General features: G+C 42.1%; 2 protein-coding genes across 2 annotated transcripts in view; both read right to left on the reverse strand.

Moving 5' to 3' along the window:
* Window positions 1-8,792, reverse strand: part of LOC131448549 (katanin-interacting protein) — a 15,171-nt gene extending 6,379 nt beyond the window's left edge. The window contains exons 1-15 of the mRNA XM_058621117.1: window positions 8,676-8,792; window positions 8,041-8,114; window positions 6,475-6,563; window positions 5,998-6,173; window positions 5,089-5,201; window positions 4,894-4,995; window positions 4,588-4,737; window positions 4,213-4,453; window positions 3,585-3,716; window positions 3,314-3,465; window positions 3,010-3,116; window positions 2,466-2,562; window positions 2,158-2,367; window positions 1,687-1,824; window positions 32-926 (exon numbers count right to left, since the gene is read on the reverse strand). Of these exons, the coding sequence (XP_058477100.1) occupies window positions 32-926; window positions 1,687-1,824; window positions 2,158-2,367; window positions 2,466-2,562; window positions 3,010-3,116; window positions 3,314-3,465; window positions 3,585-3,716; window positions 4,213-4,453; window positions 4,588-4,737; window positions 4,894-4,995; window positions 5,089-5,201; window positions 5,998-6,173; window positions 6,475-6,563; window positions 8,041-8,052 (2,614 nt within the window). The 5' untranslated portion in view covers window positions 8,053-8,114; window positions 8,676-8,792. The remainder of the gene's footprint in view (window positions 1-31; window positions 927-1,686; window positions 1,825-2,157; window positions 2,368-2,465; window positions 2,563-3,009; window positions 3,117-3,313; window positions 3,466-3,584; window positions 3,717-4,212; window positions 4,454-4,587; window positions 4,738-4,893; window positions 4,996-5,088; window positions 5,202-5,997; window positions 6,174-6,474; window positions 6,564-8,040; window positions 8,115-8,675) is intronic.
* A 1,065-nt stretch (window positions 8,793-9,857) lies between these two features.
* On the reverse strand, window positions 9,858-17,941 carry dcun1d3 (defective in cullin neddylation 1 domain containing 3). Its single transcript, XM_058621601.1, has 5 exons — window positions 17,722-17,941; window positions 15,610-15,692; window positions 14,917-14,968; window positions 14,264-14,804; window positions 9,858-11,892 (listed from the first exon to the last, which is right to left on the reverse strand). The coding sequence occupies exons 4-5, from the start codon at window positions 14,698-14,700 to the stop codon at window positions 11,352-11,354; spliced, it is 978 nt and encodes a 325-aa protein (XP_058477584.1). The 5' UTR covers window positions 14,701-14,804; window positions 14,917-14,968; window positions 15,610-15,692; window positions 17,722-17,941; the 3' UTR covers window positions 9,858-11,351.
* Window positions 17,942-18,140: the final 199 nt, after the last annotated feature.

Below are 18,140 nucleotides of genomic sequence, written 5' to 3' on the forward strand. Positions count from 1 at the left end.
AACCGTTACAGTATCAGTATTATGGCCTCACATAAGGAGGGTGGTAGCAATGACTGCCTACCTGTATTTGTCAGTGCCGCAGCTCTGAGGTGCTGCTCCTCTGTCTGCCTGGCAGTGCCCGCACTGTTTCGCAGCGAACTCCTGCGTCCACTGACGGGTCTGTCCGACCTCTGCTCCCCGAGCTCCTCCAGGAGGTCGCAGCTCAGATCCAGAGTGTCCGCATTCCACGGAGTCCCGTTTACCGTCCTTTCCATCCCCCTGCACACCCGGCCGGGGTTACACGGCAGCTCCGAGAGCATCGAGGAGGTTGAGGCTGAGGGAGACTGGGGCTCGGCGGAGTGCTGAGGTACGAGCCATCGTGGCCTCTCCCTGCTGGCCTCGCAGCCCTCTGGAACCCCTCTGTTCAAGGGCTGCAGCCACTGAGGCGCCACCCGTGACGAGGACGGCTGGGTAGTGACCGTCTGCTCCACTACTATTGGCTGAGCCACTTGCTGCCTGAGAGAGAGGGGCTCTTCTGAGGCAGACAAGTCAAAAGAGTTTCTCTGTGTAGAAGAGCAGCGAGTGGAAGATGACACTCCCACTGGTGAAGAAGAGATGGGTGGTAAAGGTAAATTCGACTTCTCCTGCATGTCTATCATAGCTTGGCCTGCTGTATCTGATGGCTGTGAATTGAAGCTGTGGTATCGCTGGGAGCTGCTGGTCTCTCTGCCATTCTTGTCCTCATGGCGTTGGGGGCTAACACCCCGCAGGTTGTGTCCCGAAGACACGGGACTAGAAAACAAAGAGTCCAACAGCTGGAAATCCTGAAGGTCAATCGCGGTGCTGTAGTCAAAGACCTGGTTGCCGCAGCCCTTCTCCAGTTCCCCTTCAAACACCAGCGTGCTGTTGAGGTACAGCTTGATATGACGCGCACCAATATCAAGCTCCTAAAAAAGAAACGGGACACTGATTTGCCTTGAATTTACAGCCACCTTTACAAGCTTGCAGGAAAATAATATCTTAACACCTATTTGTGCTCAAAAATATTCCAAGTAATTAAAATTTTTATCAACCAGTTCAACACAAAACAAAACCTACTATTTGATATTTGACACGGAATAATATTTTGTCTACAGAAGGACACAATTTATAAACCCCAAATTATCAAAAAGATATAACAAAGAAACACACACTAGCTATTTAACACACTCACAGGTACCAAGCCTTTGCTGAACTCAAATCAGCTTGATGGTTTCGACAGTAAATCACTGTAAACACAGATCATACTAAAGCCTATTTACCACTGATAGGTTCTTACCTTCCAGGTTCAAGTAACTGTGGCGAGCTCTAGTTGCACAGAAGGATATTTGATGGAGTATCTTTGCCCCCTCTATGCACAGAAGTGACGCGGAAAAGGCACGAGTCCACGTTTCCCCCTAACACTAATCCTCTGGGACTAATCTCTCACTGTTCTACATTTGGCCCGACTGAACGGCAGCTCAGCCAGCCACCGCTTACAGAGAACCACACCCCTGATGTAACCCACGCCCCCATCAGAGTCACCGTGCGAGATGGAGACAACACAAAAGCGTGAAAGATTTATGTGCAGACTCGGGACATAAAATCTCTGCACTGGGGGAGAGAAGCGTAAATCAGATATGGAGTAGCTTGTGAACAACACAGTGAAATAATGAAAAAGCCCCATACGTTGAGGCTTCTGTTGTAGTTCCAGATTTTGATGCGGGATATTCCAAAGTCCGGGGAGTGCTCCGTGTTCCTGATGATGAAGTAGAGCTGAACGGGAGGATGGAAAGGACACGTCCACATGTGACGCTCTTTGGTGGTCTGTGAACCCAAGAGAACAGACAGGTGAGCACAAGAGGTGCTTTTGGATTCTCAGCTTTAGAACCCTGCTGTTTTACACACTTTATTTGACCATAAAGACAAAATAAAAGAGTGTGAAACATGTTTGAAGAGTTGTATTTTAATCCAAAGAAAATGTAACAGAATTAAGATAAAGATGAACAAATTCCGTTGAAAATCCTTCGAGTTACAGAGGACAATGTGCGAGACAACACAGGGTAAGGTTATTTAACAGGTCAGAGTGCAATTGATATCATTTTCTTTTCCAGATTTATGTTTGTGCCAATGCAGAAGCAGAAACCAGCAAAGACTCACCTTCACCTTTCCACTGACAAGCGCTCCCAGATTCCCGGGGTGGTCAGTGTTCCTGATGTCCAGGTCGTGTGGCGACACGTACAGCTTCTTGTTTCTGTGGCAGAAGAACTGCAGCTCCGTCAGCCCGACCTGCAGCGCGTTCCCCCAGTTTGACAGGATCTCCATGGTGACATACAACGCAGGGGTGACCTCGGCCGAGGACGACCTTCTCTGCAACGAAAAATTGACAAACGAGTTGTTTCTGTGATCAAATCTGTCTGTGTATCACTGAGAGGACACTATCAGGACTGGCACTCTTAGTGACTCACCAACTGCTTGCCATTGTCTGTTTTGACACTCTGAGGAATGTTGTAGCCGGGTCCACCTTCAAGTTTCTCTAAGGCTGAGAGCAGTTTCTGTTGTTGGCTGAAAAGAAGGACAAGAACAACCTCAGCTCTGCTGCTTCGCCTCTTGTCCTTGACCTTCATTGCAGTGGTAAAAAGGCCACTGACACAGTGGTTTGTTCTGCCACTGAGTGATGTACAATAACCACCAGGTGTCCTTCTACCACTCAGGGGACAGAATGTACTGTAATAACAGGAGGGCGGAAAGATTTGGGGCTATTTCTCTCTCTGACTGGTAGTCAAGGTTCAGCTTAATATTGACTGTGTAATAGATTTAAATGCGATGGAGCATTAACACACAACGCCATCAAATAATTCACTATGCTGCATCATATTTATGTCACATTTTAACTTGCATAGAAGGTAAAAAAGAAGAATTAAATTGTGGAGTTTCCGAATTACTACTCGCCTTGATTCAAACTGCTTTATATAGTTTGAAAACGATAGAAGAAGTGTTTTATCAACATACCTGGGGCCCATAAGAGTGATTTTCTGCATGGCCAATGTAACACTGTTCTCATTCTTGTCAGGGATGTTGTGGTGCACTAAGTCATTCAAGATCTGGTGCGTCCTGCCCTAAATGAGGGTAAAAGGCAGAATAGAAGATTAAGAGATAAAAAAGCTTTAAGAAAAAGGAGGTTTTATGTATTCCAGAAAAACATTGTTGTATTAAAATCAAGAACACATACATTATAAGTAGATTACATAGAAGCAAATGGTAAAAGTGGAATTAATCGCAAAATTGTGAGCGGTGCACTGTGGGGCAAGCAGACCATGTTGCGACTGAAGAGCTCAGGACTGTGCACGCGGTTGTTCTCTCTCTGGATGGCCTGGTGAATCCTGCCCACCTTCTCTTCAGGGTCTCGCTCCTCAAAAGAAGCCTTTCTGACTGCGGACAGTGGCCTTTCCACACGACTTCTTGGCCCTAAAGCAAGAAGTATGTTTGTTTTTTTTTGGCCCAGCAACATCAATGCATCAGTCAAACCTTTATTCCAGATTTATTCCAAAAAAAACAAAAAAAAAAGACTCTCAGGTCATACTCACTCTGAATTTCCCAGCTGTCGTCTGAAGGCGGCCTGTCTAACGTCTTACTCTTCACCAACATGGGCTTGGTGGGTATAAAGGTGTCAGAGTTTTCTTTTCTTTTTGCAGACAGAGAGCGTTCAATCTTACGACCTGGAACAAAAAGTTGACAGAGTCGGCATCTTTGAAAGGAACAAAGGAAAATGTTTGTGTGATTACCAACTAAAGGAATCTCACCAGCGTTAATGAGCCAATTAGCATGCAGCATGCTGTCTGACTGAGCTCTAAAAGGGCTCATGATTGGCTGTCTCAGGACATGCAAGAAGTTATGAGCAGAGACGGAGCTCTTTGCGGAAGAAGGAAGAAGAAAGGGCTTAACGTGCGTATTGTGAACGTGTCTGTGTTGTATTCTTTAATGAATGAAGGCATGAAGTGCACGGAATAAATATGAGAGCTGAAAGTTGCTACGTGTTTGAGTACGAGGAGACTACCAGTCTGGTTTTGACGTTAATTTTTCATTAAATTCATATTGAAATCATTCAGAAATCAGTATCCAAGTCCAGATATTGTTACTGAAATTGTGTCATACATTTTTAATCAATATTATTGACAGTGATGAAAGTGTCTCTCACTAAATGTTGATGAGTACCTTTAGGTGAGGGTCCAAAGTCCAGAACAATGAGCTTTGCCGAGTCGAAATGGCTTTGGGAGCCACTGGGCCGAGGTTTAGACGAGGACTTGGAGGATGTGAGAGGCATTCCCAGTTCATCCAGACTCTCAGTGCTCTCCTCCCTCTCAATCTGCTCCTCTATCCATTCTTCTTCGGACTCCTCCCCCGCGGAGCCACGGCCACCGCGTCGCATGCTGACCTCCAGGCTCCGACGCAGAACCTAGTTTAAAAAAAGGTCAGCATTTATGACATGACTGGGGACAGTTTTATACGTTCCCTCAATTTATGTGACAACCACGGAAACACTGTAACGCATTAACACACAGGAGCATCTCTGTGACCTCATCGGCTCACCTTCACTTCCTCGAGGTTAAGAAGCACCTTCTCGTTGTGCTCCTGGCTCGCTTGGACTCCTTGGCTCTCAGACCTGGAGCTGAAGGAGCGCGTCACCTTGCATGTGTCCCTGGGGGAGCAGGGACTACGAGGAGAGCGTGGACCGGAGCTCTGTGTGAACGGCAGTGATTGGGTGACAGGGAAATAGAAAAAAAAAAAGATGGGGAGATGCTGAATAGCACAGACAGCTGCCTCTGACACATAGCCCCTCCCCTAAAATAAACACCCACACAGGCTTAGTAGACATTGCTATATTCTTTACTCTACCTCCATGTCTATGCTTTCATCGGGCTCAAAATCTTCAGAGTAGCGCTTTTCGGGAGATATAAGCAATTTTTTCCCTTCCTCTGTTCGAACTTTGACAGAATTCTGGAAGGATGACAAAAGAAAAAAACAATTAGATATGTCCACTATCAAAAAGATGCATAAATCCTTCTGTAATATTTACACAGTGGTCTCTACCTGCACCCATTCTTTCCTCTGCACCTTTCCTGGAGCAGTGTGGCTCCTCTTCCTATGGGTTTGCTCCAGATTATGGCTATCTTCAGTTAACTGGTGGGCACTTCGACAGACATCTGCCGATGAGTCACAGAAGCACAGAAAGGAACATGAGCAGTGTGCAGCAGACGTGCCTCAGAGGAGAGGGAACACACAGTCACATGCACAGATGGTTCAGTGCACAAAGAGGAAGAAGGAAACACTGGCTGCCAGCTGTGATTATAGCCGTCACTATCATTTACTCACTGTGACTCAAACTAGGTTTGTGCCATGCAAACCACAAGCTGAGGAGTCGTGGATATTAGCTGGCTTCCATATGGTCTGGATACACCAGACACAACAAGAATAAAGTGTGATGTAGGGCTGCAGCAACTAATCTATTCATTGATTATTATTAGATTACTAAAATAATTGACAACTGGGCAGCCCATGGCCAAATGAGCAAAGTATTGCTCATTGTTAACTGGACATGCTAAATTGACCCCAAACATAGGGGAGGCGGGATATCCAGTGTACTCCTTGTGCCGGTCCCAAGCCTGGGTAAGGGGGATCGTTGCATAAGGAAGGGAATCTGCCAAATAAAATATGTGGATCAATTTCTGTGGCAATCCATAGAGAGGGAGAAGGCAAGACAAAAAACAAACAAAAAATATCCTAAAATAATCAAGTGTTTTTTTAAATAGATTAGAAAGATTTTTCAGTTTTTTTTGAATATAGAGTTTGGGAAACGCAGACCAACAATTTGTCATAATTTGCTGACATTTTATGAACCCAAAACAACTAATTGATTGATCAAGAATATATCAATCAATTATGAAAATAATCATGAGTTGCAGCCCAGAGTGTCTGTAACTTTGTGCAGGAACAACCTACCTGATGTCAGTGCAGTCCTCCACACAGGTGAGGCACTAGCAGACTTGTGGCTGGAACTCTTGGGCTGACTCCTGCTGGCTTCAGCATTGGCTCCATTCAGATAAATGGAAAAACCTTGCTCAAGCCTTTCCAGCTCAATCTGCTTGGGGTCTTTGACTTTAAGGCGCTTTAAGATCCTGAGTTAAAAAAAAGGGGTGACATCTCTAAAATGGTGAACACAAACTCAAAGGAGAACAGTTCACATTGTCTAGCAATTTTACCACATAATGGCACTGTTTTTTTCAAGCTCCTAATTAGTTTATGCTGCTGACTAGTTTGCGCCAACGAAGTTTCGTTATATTACTTAAAATAACAAGAAACTAGTTATTTTTTCATGTCACAAAGTAAATAACCAATCAGTGCTCCTTTTGGGAATGAAGTTGTGTATCTCCTCAGTGAAATCTAATCCGTTTCTCACTAAACGTGCTCACACGTCACCTGTTTTTCTGCTGGAGGGCGATTAAATATTCATCCAGAGTGTCATCTACAGCAGAGGCAAGCTTCTCTCCTTGGCACGCCTTGTTCTCCTTCAAGAGCACACACACACACACAGAGCAGAGTGTCAGAAAACCCTCCATCAGCTGTTAGAAGAAAACAAACTGTCACAATACACCTCACTGTGGCACAGGTATTCACAGTCACAGTCAAGTACAATCACGTCATTCAGTACATCACGACTTGCTAAACCAATCAATAAAACACCAATACAGCACATGCAGTGTGTCGGACCCTTACTAAGAGGTGGTCATCGACACTGAGGTGTGGTGGTGGAATAGTGAGCACAACAAACGGCAATGCGGAAAAAAATACACATTAACTTAAGGTAAACTATGGATTCTGATACTTAAAATACCTCTCCACACTAATTATTACAGGGCATGATGTCACAAATCTATGATCCGCCTGCTTCAGTCCTCATATTTTAACCCTGAGCCTCAGCCAGTGACAATTTTGATAAGAGAAGTGTGTCTTTACAACAGCTGTCAACAGCCCATGCCGCCCCACTATGAAATGAAATCATCATGCAAGACGAGCAGAGAATTCACAAAGCCCTTACTGAGTGTCTATAAGTCAACTAGGCTACTGCATCTGTCAATATCAGGAGCAGAGGGGAAGCAGAGGAAGAAAGTGAAGGAAGAAGAAGAATAGAGAATACTTGGTGTTAGTGGCAGAGTATGAAGAAACAGCATGACTTCCAGTAAAATGACAGATGGTGTGAACTTGTCTTTCATTAGTTCGGCAGTGGGAGAAAATGCAGTGTTACAGCGGCAGACTCACTAAAATAGGAAAGTTAATACATAGTAAGCATGCACTACACACAAAAAGGAATATAGGAAAGTGTTAAATATTAAGAGATTTAATAAAATAGGAGTAGGTGTTCAGTTTAGTCAGTTAATGTTAATGTCTGTGTCTTCTGGCTCATCCCATGTGGGATTATACAACGTCATTATAAAATAAATGCATACACAAATTATTATAATAATTCATAATAATAATAATAGTAGGGCTGCAATAATAAATCAATCAATTACTGCAGTAATCCTGTCCTTGGGCTAGACATCTAGATGCACTGTATGAAAGTGTGAGTGAATGGTTGAATGGCTTTGAGTGGTTCATCAAGACTATAAAAGTGCTGTATAAATACAGAGCATTTAAATTATACTAAATGTGTTTAATCTTCTGACATTTTTTGGACCAATCAACTAATCAAATAATCAAACAAAGCAAAAACTCACAGATTAATCGCTAATCTAATTAACAGACCTAATATACAACATTATGTATAGACAATTCTAATGGATTTTGGATATAGGGAACTGTTGAAGAGCATGTCATGTTTTGGCAACATGTTTCTGTTAATGCCAATAGAGCTACTATAATTGAAAAAGATCAACCTTATATTGCACTGATTGCGTTGACATTACAGTGAGTATTTCACAGTTATATGAATTAATGTAAGAATGTGGTCTAACAGAGCAGATAAGAGTTGTTTTTTTTGCTTACCTCGATATCCATTGTGAAGCTGCAGATGATACTGTGTACACAAGCCTATCCCATCTTGAAGAGAACAGATTGTCCTTTTAAAAAAACACAACAAACGTATGATGTGATTTGAACAGAGGCGAGTACATGAATACATGACACCTAAATTACCTTACAATATGTTTAACTTCATGTCGCCCCACCCGCTGGACAGCTCAGCATAATAAATACATATAATAGTACATAATCTATTCCCACATATGTTACACAGCTCATTTTCAGCGACGTTTTCGCTTAAAACACGAGTGTGTGTCAAAGCTCGATATCTTAATTTGGATAGCATTCAGAGCTAACACGTTAGCATCTCCTGACAGCATTTACATTGTGAAGCAAGTCAAAATGTTTTCCGTCTGTTTCCACTGTGTCGTTGCGGGTCCGCTGTTTGTTGCACTAATGTTGTGTTTTGTTGGCGGTAGCGGCGCTGAATACAAAAGCAGCTCGGCTAAGCTAGCGCTGATGCTAGGCTAACAACAAACTGACAGGCTAGCAAGGTAGCATGTAAATGACAGATTAAAACAAAAGCGGTTTTTACGATTTTTTTATATACATGTACAACATTGACTTCTGTGTCAATACCACATGAAACAAATACTTACTCCCCCTGTCAAGTGTGTGTTCGCTATCCATTGCGGTGAAAACAAATGACTTTTGTTTTGTGTGTTTCTAATCATGTGCTAACCGAGTGTGTTGTGTTGGTTGGTAACCAAGATAGCCGTCCACCAATGGGAGAGAGCCGCACCAGAGAAAACCACGCCCCTACCTCAGTCTTCTGCTGCTGCTGCCACAAGCCTGCACAAAACCTAGAGCTGCTGAATCACACACACACACACACACAGACAGTGGTATGCAAGTCATGTAACATGCAGTTACAAGGACATAAGGTGATCTGGGAAGTAAAAATCACAGTCAGCACAAAACCTGGAGCTGCTGAACCACATGCACAGGAACACTGGAAATAGTGGTGTAAGCATGAGCCTCTATTATTGCATGAACATAAGGATTATAAGGTGATCTTGGAAGTGCACGTTCATGGTCACCTGCAAACACATCCATACAAGCTTGCACAAAACTTGGAGCTGTTGAACCACATGCACGTTGCATTATTTAGCAAGAGCATAAAATTAAGTCGCAAAAAGTAAGTGAGGGAGTATAGGAAGCAAATTCACACAAAGTTACAAGGAAATAAGGACACCTAAAACCACACACTTTCTCCTGTAGCACTGGAGTCACAAGTCACATTATTAAGGAATGACAGTGTAGTAGTTGCAAGGAAATAAGGTAGTATGTGAAGTAATCAGCCAGCAAGTCACAAGGAAATAAAGAGATCTGTGAGAGATCACACATTCAGTCACACATCCATACAAGCCTGCACAAAACCTGGAGCTGCTGAACCACAGACAGTACACACTCCTCCTGGAATGCAAGTCCTGTTATTTAGCAACATGAAGATACAAGGAAATGACATTTGTTATCTGGAAAAAGTGACTATAGAATTAAGTGACTCAACCACAGAATATCCTCAGAAAGCACTAAATCACGTAGGTTTGCTGTTTCAAGATTAAATGCACATTAATTGGAGTATAGGCTACTTGCAAAAGAATATAAACACAACACAGCACTGAATATTGTTGCGATGCAGTCCTGTAGTCACATGTATGTCATGCAGTAATTTTGTTCTTCTCAATTGTTTTTCCTCAAGCTGCAACAGAAGAGCCTAACACAGAAAGACAACGAAACGAGGAGATCTGTGAAGCGAAATCACACACGTCTTCATGGTCAACAGTCAAAAGTTCAACACTGTTTTTATTCTTATAAATCAATACATTTTATATAAAAAGACACAGGGGGGGGGGGGCGGGGGGTCTGAAGTAAAACCATTGTAGATGTAAACCAAACAGATCAGGTTATGGCAACCCACTTTTATCACACTGGACCCATATTGCAGACTTTTTTTACTTAGCATGTCAAGTTAACGCTCGCTCACTCATCCCATAACACCCTAGAGGCTATACATAAGCTCAATTTACAGTTTGGAAAAATGGAAATAATGCGGTTGACATTAATCTCTCTCTGCAAAGTGTTGCAAGTGTAGCGACTTAGTATGCCATTGTTTTTTGTGCATTCCATTATAACCATCATCACCAGCAGCAGTTAGCATTAATTGTGAAGTGTTGCACACTCCCTTTTTCTCTGTATAGGAAGTTCAAGGCTTGTGAACTCCCGAAGGTAAACAATACAAGCTTCGTGTGTCGCCCAGTGTAATGATCCTAAATGTAACATGTTTGTGCGACTCTCTGTCCAGAAATGACCGAGACCTAGCTTTAGCCCACTCACACAGATTTCCTAAAAATGAGCTCAGTGATGAATCGGAAATAAGCCAGCATCATCATATATGTTGTATACCATTAACCGCTTCTTGAGAATAGGTGGACATCAATATGGTAGAGCTCAAACAAGAGCACAGCCAGCTGCTTTAACAAGCCAAGCCACTAACTGTACTAGTAGCACTTGAAAACACTTACAACACATGAAATAGTGTGGGTCTGTTACTAAGGAAATCTGCTTTAGATTTGAAATGGATAAAGCAACTTTTATGAATATAGGATGCAGATGTAAATCACTTGTATTTTTATGTAAAAACACTCTGGTGAAACAATTGCATTCTGATACTATTTGCCATATTATAAAAGGCTAATGGCTGTGAAGGCAATACAAGTGATTACAGCAATTCATCCTCAAATCACCCCAGGTCAAAAACATTCAACATCTCACTAAATTACTCCAATCGAGACAATTTCAGTAACCACGTGTTAAGACAAATCTCCTGTTTGATTGCCTAAATTAATGTCCCTTTTTTGTTTTTATTAATGACTACAACGACTGTCTAGAAGGTAATTGTGGAGAAAGGTTATGGCTTTCTGTTGTCTGCTTTTGAAACTAAAGCCTTCGCTCACTGTGCTGGGTAATGTTAGCTTGGTGTGGGTTAAAATGGACCACGTCCATATACTAAAAACACACATGGGAGGAGGGGGGAAAAATAAAAATAAAACAATAACTTAAATATAAGAAGTGCTTAAAACAAAACAGTTCATAGAGCCCTTTCAAAAACCAAGGAAAAAAAACTTGTAAAGCAGGAATCTCCACCCAAAAGAAAAGGAGAGCAAATGATCAGCTGTAATGGTAATACTAATATTTATCCAATGATTCACAGATGTACAGTTCACTTATAGGTCATTTCCTTCCCTCTCTTACAAATATCTCTTATCTTCTTGTCAGTGGCCCCCCCACGTCTGTGAGCCGCGGCTTCCCTCTGTTTCAAGTCTGTCTGTTGTAGGCGAACACTCTGTGTCAGTACTCCTCCCCTCCTCCTCCTTTGCCATCAGTGCTTGATCCTCCCTTTTCCTGCGCTCCAACTCCCACTCCACAAAGGTGTCGAAGAGGCTGGGCCAGGCCTCGTCCTCACTGTAATTGCTCAGGTCAGGCCCGATTGCCTGGGTGAAGTTGAGGAACATGTTCCACGTGTCCCTTGAGATGCCCCGAATACTTGAGGGGTTCTCCGATAAGAAGTCCAGCCACTCCTCGAGGATCGCGGGTGAGTCCTGAGTGAAAACCAGGCGCCAAAGGGCAATGGCGATGTCTCGCTGCAGAGAGCGCTGTCCCTCCTCCGCGTCCAAGCCAAACTGGAAGGTAAAGCGGTACAAGTCCTTGAAGTTCTCCTCACCCTGGGCCTCCAGCAGCATGCAGGGGAAACGCGAGTAGATGCCTTTGAGGCTGTCGGCCTGGATGGCCTTACAGCCGTCAACAAACTCCTTCCTAATGCAACAAAAGAATACAGAACCACAAGTCAGAATGATACTGGACCAGTTCACTCAGGATTATGGGACACAAAAACGTTTTGAATGGTACACCCTGATCTGTTTCCATCGTGGGGTGTGCGGGCCAGATGCACAAATTCCATAGTTAATTATGCAGCTACACAGTCTACGTATACAGTGTGACATCATACCAGAGCAACACAGTGTAGCTCGCCAGTAAATTCCACAGAGAACAAGAATGTGACACAGTAAACAAAGAGCGACAATGGAGGACATGCAGCATTCCTTTTTTCTTCTTCTTCTTGGTATTAGGGCTGAGCAAAAAAAACAAACAAAAAACAACTCTGGATTCATATCAAAGTCACGGGCCACGATCGTGATAGTCCCGCATGACTGCGAGCTGTTGGCTCCAATGAAGCTAACAGCTATATCAGAGTCTGCAAATTTGTTCATAGAAACACTTCTACACACAATCTACAAGACAGTTTAGTTTGTTTATGTCCTCCATTGTCATTTCAAAACAACATAACATCACTGTTAGCAAAGACGGCATGGCTGCGGTTCAAGCTGAACTCACATCACCCTCTGCTGGACCACTTAATTACTTTAAAATGTCTGATGGCGATTGTAGGATGAATGCCTCTAAATGAATCGATATAGTAAACCAGCAGCGATACCTAGTGCTACTTGTCTCATGGCTGTTTATCGCAAGAGGAAGACCAGCTTTGTTTGTTTGTTTTGGAAGTGAACGATGATAGTGATGGTTTTCTGTCAACTAATCTCCACCCTGTAAGAGCTGAACTAATGTGGCTGCCTGTTGCACGCCCTACCAAGATGAACTGAACTGTATCACATGGTAGACCCAAGGTGATGGTTGCCAATAAAGATTCTTCAGCAACACTCCACATACTGACCACATCTGTCAATCATTATGTCAAACACCACCCTTTAAATGGTTGTGATAGGGTCAAGCAGGTTCAGATGGAAATCAGTGTGAGTGGGAGGGCAGTCGGACAAATCTACAGAGCAAATAAACACGAGCTCGGCGCCTGTTCTGCTTTTAACAGGCAGAAGCAGCTAAATAACTACTAACTTTTCCAGAAAGCTGCAACAAAGCACTGTGAAGTCACCTCATGTCAACAACAGGGTCTGCGTCTAGTATCATGTCATTACAAGCATGAACTTACAAGGAAGGGACAGCCTTTGTTGTTTAACAAGCTGTCAATGAGTTAAACTTGCATGTAATGCTCAAGCATGTCTTGAACAAATGTGGTGTAATAGACCTCTTTCACAGCAGTTTTTTGTCAACAAGAAATAGTAGGACTTTATCAACATTAATTAGGGTTCCACAATAAAGTGACTGAGAAAAAAAATATACTGTATGGTCATTATGGCACTGCTAAAACAGCAAATCTAATAGTCTTTTGCACAGTACTGTGTATATGCAAACAGTTCATGCTTTCTATGCAAATTTGACAAACGTTATTTTCACTTCAGTGGTGTGGGCATCAACCCAAGCAGATACATACAGTGAGAGTGTTTATGTAGCCCAACAACAATATAAGCTTTCAAAGACAAATGTAATACAATCGAGCTTCAGTAAGCGTCAGTTGACAATGAATCATGTTGGTAAAAACAGGGTGGTATTGTCCCAAAGCCTCTGGATGGAAAACTGCTGAGCTAAAAATCAAGCGGGGGGAGCAGTGGCAAGCGACCCGATCAGCAGGCAATCCTATTCATGTACACTCCGAGTGTGAGTGTAAAGCAGGATATGTTTCCTCTGTGTCCCTACCTGATAGTGAGAAATTGCATGTGCATGTGTGTACAGGAAGAGCTTAACAGTAAAGGTCTGAGGTTTGTAAAGAACTGGACAGCCAAACAGTTCCAAACAGTTCCAAACATCCAAGTCCATTACCAGACAACAAGCTTGTTTGAACAGCGTAACATCCTCTCATATTATTTTTATAGTTAACTTTACCTTTTATTGTTCCTGAGCCATCGTTTAGCCCTTTTTTAATTTTTCTGTTCATATTGCAAACACAGTGCCTGGAACTTAAAGGCTGTATATTTTGATTACCCCTTTATCGAAAGCATTAGCAAAATAATTAAGTTAAATCACACAAGATAACACTTTAGAGGTGTGGTAAAAACTGAATGACTTCAAATGGCTCAGTTTACACTGTATTTTAATTGAGCACGATAAAAGATTTTTAATAGCTAGCGTGTAAACTGTGGCTGGCGTGTAAAAAGGTTAATAGCCAAGGACAATGTGCCATCGAAACACGCCGAGAAAACAAAATAAATGTCGCTTTTTTTAATACGTTTGACTTAAATAGTCAGTTTGCAGACACATTATTACATTAGTTTACCTTGTAAACTTGCACATGGTGGCTGCTTGAAACTTCCAGGCAAGAACAAGCACACGGAACTCTGCTGGGTCCACACACAGGTCGTTGCAAAATCTCTCCATGCCTTCCTCCAAGATGGCATCTTCCTGTTCATCCTTGTAGCAGTAGAAAAGCTCCTCAATGCGCATCAGGGACAGCTTCTCGCCCTCCAGATACTCCTCCTTGCGTGGCTCCCCCATCACTGAGGAAATGACAGGTGTCTCCACTGTAACTTCTAAGGCCTTGGTGCCATTCGACAGCTCGCTGGTGGCTTTGCTGGATGGGGCGTTGGGCTCTTCTTTATGGCCCCCACCACCGCTGCCTTTCTTGTGGTGGGACTTGGAACTGCTCTCCTTGTCTCCACTCTTACTGCCGAGTGAGGACGTTGGATTCTTGCACTTGGTGACACACTGGCCCATGTCGTCCTCCCTGGTCCGTCTTTCCTCCTCCCCTTCAGTCCCCTTCCGAACCACCTAGACACCTCTGCTCTGGCCCGGTGAGACGTCTCAACATACCCCCAGGCCTGAGGTGAAGACCAATTTAACAATGTTATTTACTGACAACTATCATTTCTATTTTCTATATTAGTAGAAAAGTAGGAACAATATAAGGTTGTGGTCAACAAATGATGCTACCTGTGCCAAAATCTGCTACAATCCAGGTCTTGTAGTGCTAGATATAGAAACCCTAAAAGGGTAAAGGAAAAAAAGTCAGTCAATGTGTAGTACACATAATATGCTTACATAGGTACCATAGAACTTAAGTTTCAGGCAATTAAAATGAGTAGAACTGTATTTTCCACAATGATCAAATTTACGATACTTGAATCTAAACATAGAGCATGTAGACAAATGTGCTCTTATCTTTGTTGGGTGTCAAGCATTTGGTTTCACAGAGTTATTATTAAGTTCTGCAGTTGTTATCACACTTCAGCAGAGCGATAAAAAAAAAAAAAGGATCAACCATGGAGCCAGTTGTCAATAAGCACTTTCAGAGTGATTTGTGTTTGAATGTGATTTCCCTTCGGAGTTTGGTTAGAAAAAGATAAAGGGAATAATATCACATGTAATGTCACTGTAGAACTCAAATTGTATCCTCCTAATTTTAACTATATAAAGCAAAATGGAATTAGGTATGAGACTTTATGAGGGAAAATGGCTAATATTATTTACATTTAACAAAGAAAGAAAAATGTCCAGTTTTAGGTTAAGTTCATTCAAAACAGTCTCTTGTGTGTGAATACACTGATTTTAGGAGCAGCCATAAAACACCCAAGTTGATCTAGTGGTTGATAAGTCATGAAGTAGTCAGGTCAGGAGGTTACTTACAACAGGTGTGTCAGATGGCACTGGCCACAGATCGAAGTGTCTCTCTACTCTGCTCCATCACCGCGTCCTTGACATCCACAGTGCTGAAAAGACACATTATTTTGTCACCATAAGCAGAAAGTGATAGCTTCTCATCCACCCACTTGCAGGACTATTTCAGTCAGCATGCTATTAATGTGTAATTTGAGGATACAAGTACAGCACAACATTATTCAATTAATGTACGATTGCAACAACTACGCTCAACTTTAGAAGTGGAAACACATGGTGCACAGTTATTTCCCTTATTTGTCATTCCTTATGCACTTCCTTAGATCTCTGGTTCTGGGTTTACATATCTCACAGCTAAGTGTCCAGTGAAGGTCCTCCCCTAAATTACATCTCATAAAATGTTCTACTGAAACCATGACTAAGACCTACTTCTGAGACCAACTTTTACTTTTTGTGGTGATGACTGATTGTGCAATCCTTAGATTCTTGTCTCACACCATAATCAAAATTAGAAAAAAAAAAAAATCTTATGAGGAGTATCACAGCAAATCCGATGTTTGACTGATGATCAGTGCGCTGGACATGTTGGGGCAAATCTCCCACAGGTGCATTCCAACTAACTTCAGTTAACCAACATCTGACAGAAGTGTGATGGTTTGTGGTCAATTGTCTTTAATTGCTTCACACCACAAGCTAACATGTCAGGTCAACAGTTTGGTATTTATTTCTTTAAATTATTGACACACTCACAAATCAGTTTGGCTTAATCATTAATGGGTGTAGGACAATGCAAACCTATTGTGTCTTGATTATCCAGAACAAAAGATTATTCATTATCATCCCATTCCTAAATAGGGCTTTATCAATACCTATTTCAGGTGGGGCAACATATCAATCTGATGCGATATGATAATCAATATGCCAGGGCAAATATCAATATTTTAATTAACAAATTAAGGCACTCAGCAGTAAACAGTCCCTACCAGTTTCACTCGCCGGGCATCGCTACTTCACGAAACTCAGGTGGCTTTTCAGTCATATAGTTTTCTTCAGTTAGACGGAGACTGTGATGTATCGCTATGATTGTTTTGGACTATATTGATCATCATAGAATCGTATCGTGATTTTATTAATATTGTGGAACGTGTATCATATCTTTGAGTTACCCAGTGATTCCCACCCCACAACACTTTGAGACATGACACACAATTGGTTTATGTTTTAACTCAGGAGCAAAAAATAAATACATCTTTGATTGAATGCCAATTATTACAAAAATGATCAGCATCAACTGTTAAAATGAAGTAAGTAGGGCTGCAACAATTATCCAACTACTAATTGGTTACTAAATGAATCGTCAACTATTTCGAATAATTTGGGTTAGTAGACAAAAGAAGACACCATCATTTCCAGGTTTGTTCAAACACTGATCAACATTTGTCTGACAATTTATGGACAGTACTCGATTAATCGAGAAAATAATCGTTAGTTGCAGCACCAAAATATTACCGGACGACTACAATTTTATCAACTTGTAATTTTCTTTCTTTTTTTTGCAAAGTGGTATGCACAAACACAATCAAGAGAGCTCAACACTACAGGCAACTTCAGTGTTCTGTAATCGTGTCTGTGACAATAACTGACACGTGACAATTGAACCAGTCTCAAACACAGATTATACTGGAAGTGAAGCTGAAATTGTGTCCGCGATACATCGTCGACATCTACATGTAAACCGCTTGGCCCAAGCGACGTCGCCATAGCTAGCTAGCATCAGATCGTTTAACTTAAAGTTAGCTATCTGGCTAAGCTAGGTCTTTCGGTGAAGACACGGGGTGGGGGGGTGGGAAACCACGGCTATTCTTGTGAATAAACTCACCCTTTATGACAACTATACTGTGTGGAAATGATTACACATCACCTCGGGACTGCCAGTGCAAAATTAAGTTGTTAGTCAGTTGAGCAGAGGCAGCGTTAACTGAGTCAAACTCGTCGCGTTAACTCAAGATAGCTAGCCGAATAGCTGTTAGCTGACACAGAAACTTCCAACATTAACGTCACATTCTTCTCCGCGTTAAGAAAGAAGAACAAGTTAAAAAACAATAGTAAATAGATAGCTACCAGAATGTGCCTTAGCATCCATTTTGAATTGTGCTCTGTCTTTGGAGTGAGTTTTAAAGACCCTCCCGGACCACAGCAGCCAGTTTCTTTGTGCTTCCCCCTTCCAGTCATTGAGTGCAGCTACATTATAGGCATTTTTCCTGCATCACTTCCTCCAACAGCTGATCTTCATCTCCGCCGTGGCAACAACACACACAATCTTCTCATTTCAACACATTTGAACAGCACATCACACCCGGATGCAACAATAACGTCAGAAACAATTACAAAAGCGTGTGTTTTGTGGATGACATTTCACAGAGATAATATTTAACACGGGGAAATTAAAAACAAAACAAAAAAAACATTGAATGGCTTTAACTGAACTATAAACAATACATCGTCATTTTTTTGGCCAATAAATAAAAATACCAAACCAT

Source organism: Solea solea, chromosome 21 (genome assembly GCF_958295425.1).
Source record: "Solea solea chromosome 21, fSolSol10.1, whole genome shotgun sequence".
NCBI classification, from domain to species: domain Eukaryota; kingdom Metazoa; phylum Chordata; class Actinopteri; order Pleuronectiformes; family Soleidae; genus Solea; species Solea solea.

Excerpts from the sequence above, each read along its gene's own strand:
- dcun1d3 (XM_058621601.1), bottom strand. The coding sequence starts at position 14,700 with ATGGGCCAGTGTGTCACCAAGTGCAAGAATCCAACGTCCTCACTCGGC. Across the intron at positions 11,893-14,263 it reads ACCATGTGCAAGTTTACAAG|GAAGGAGTTTGTTGACGGCT; the intron begins GTAAACTAATGT and ends TTGTTGCATTAG.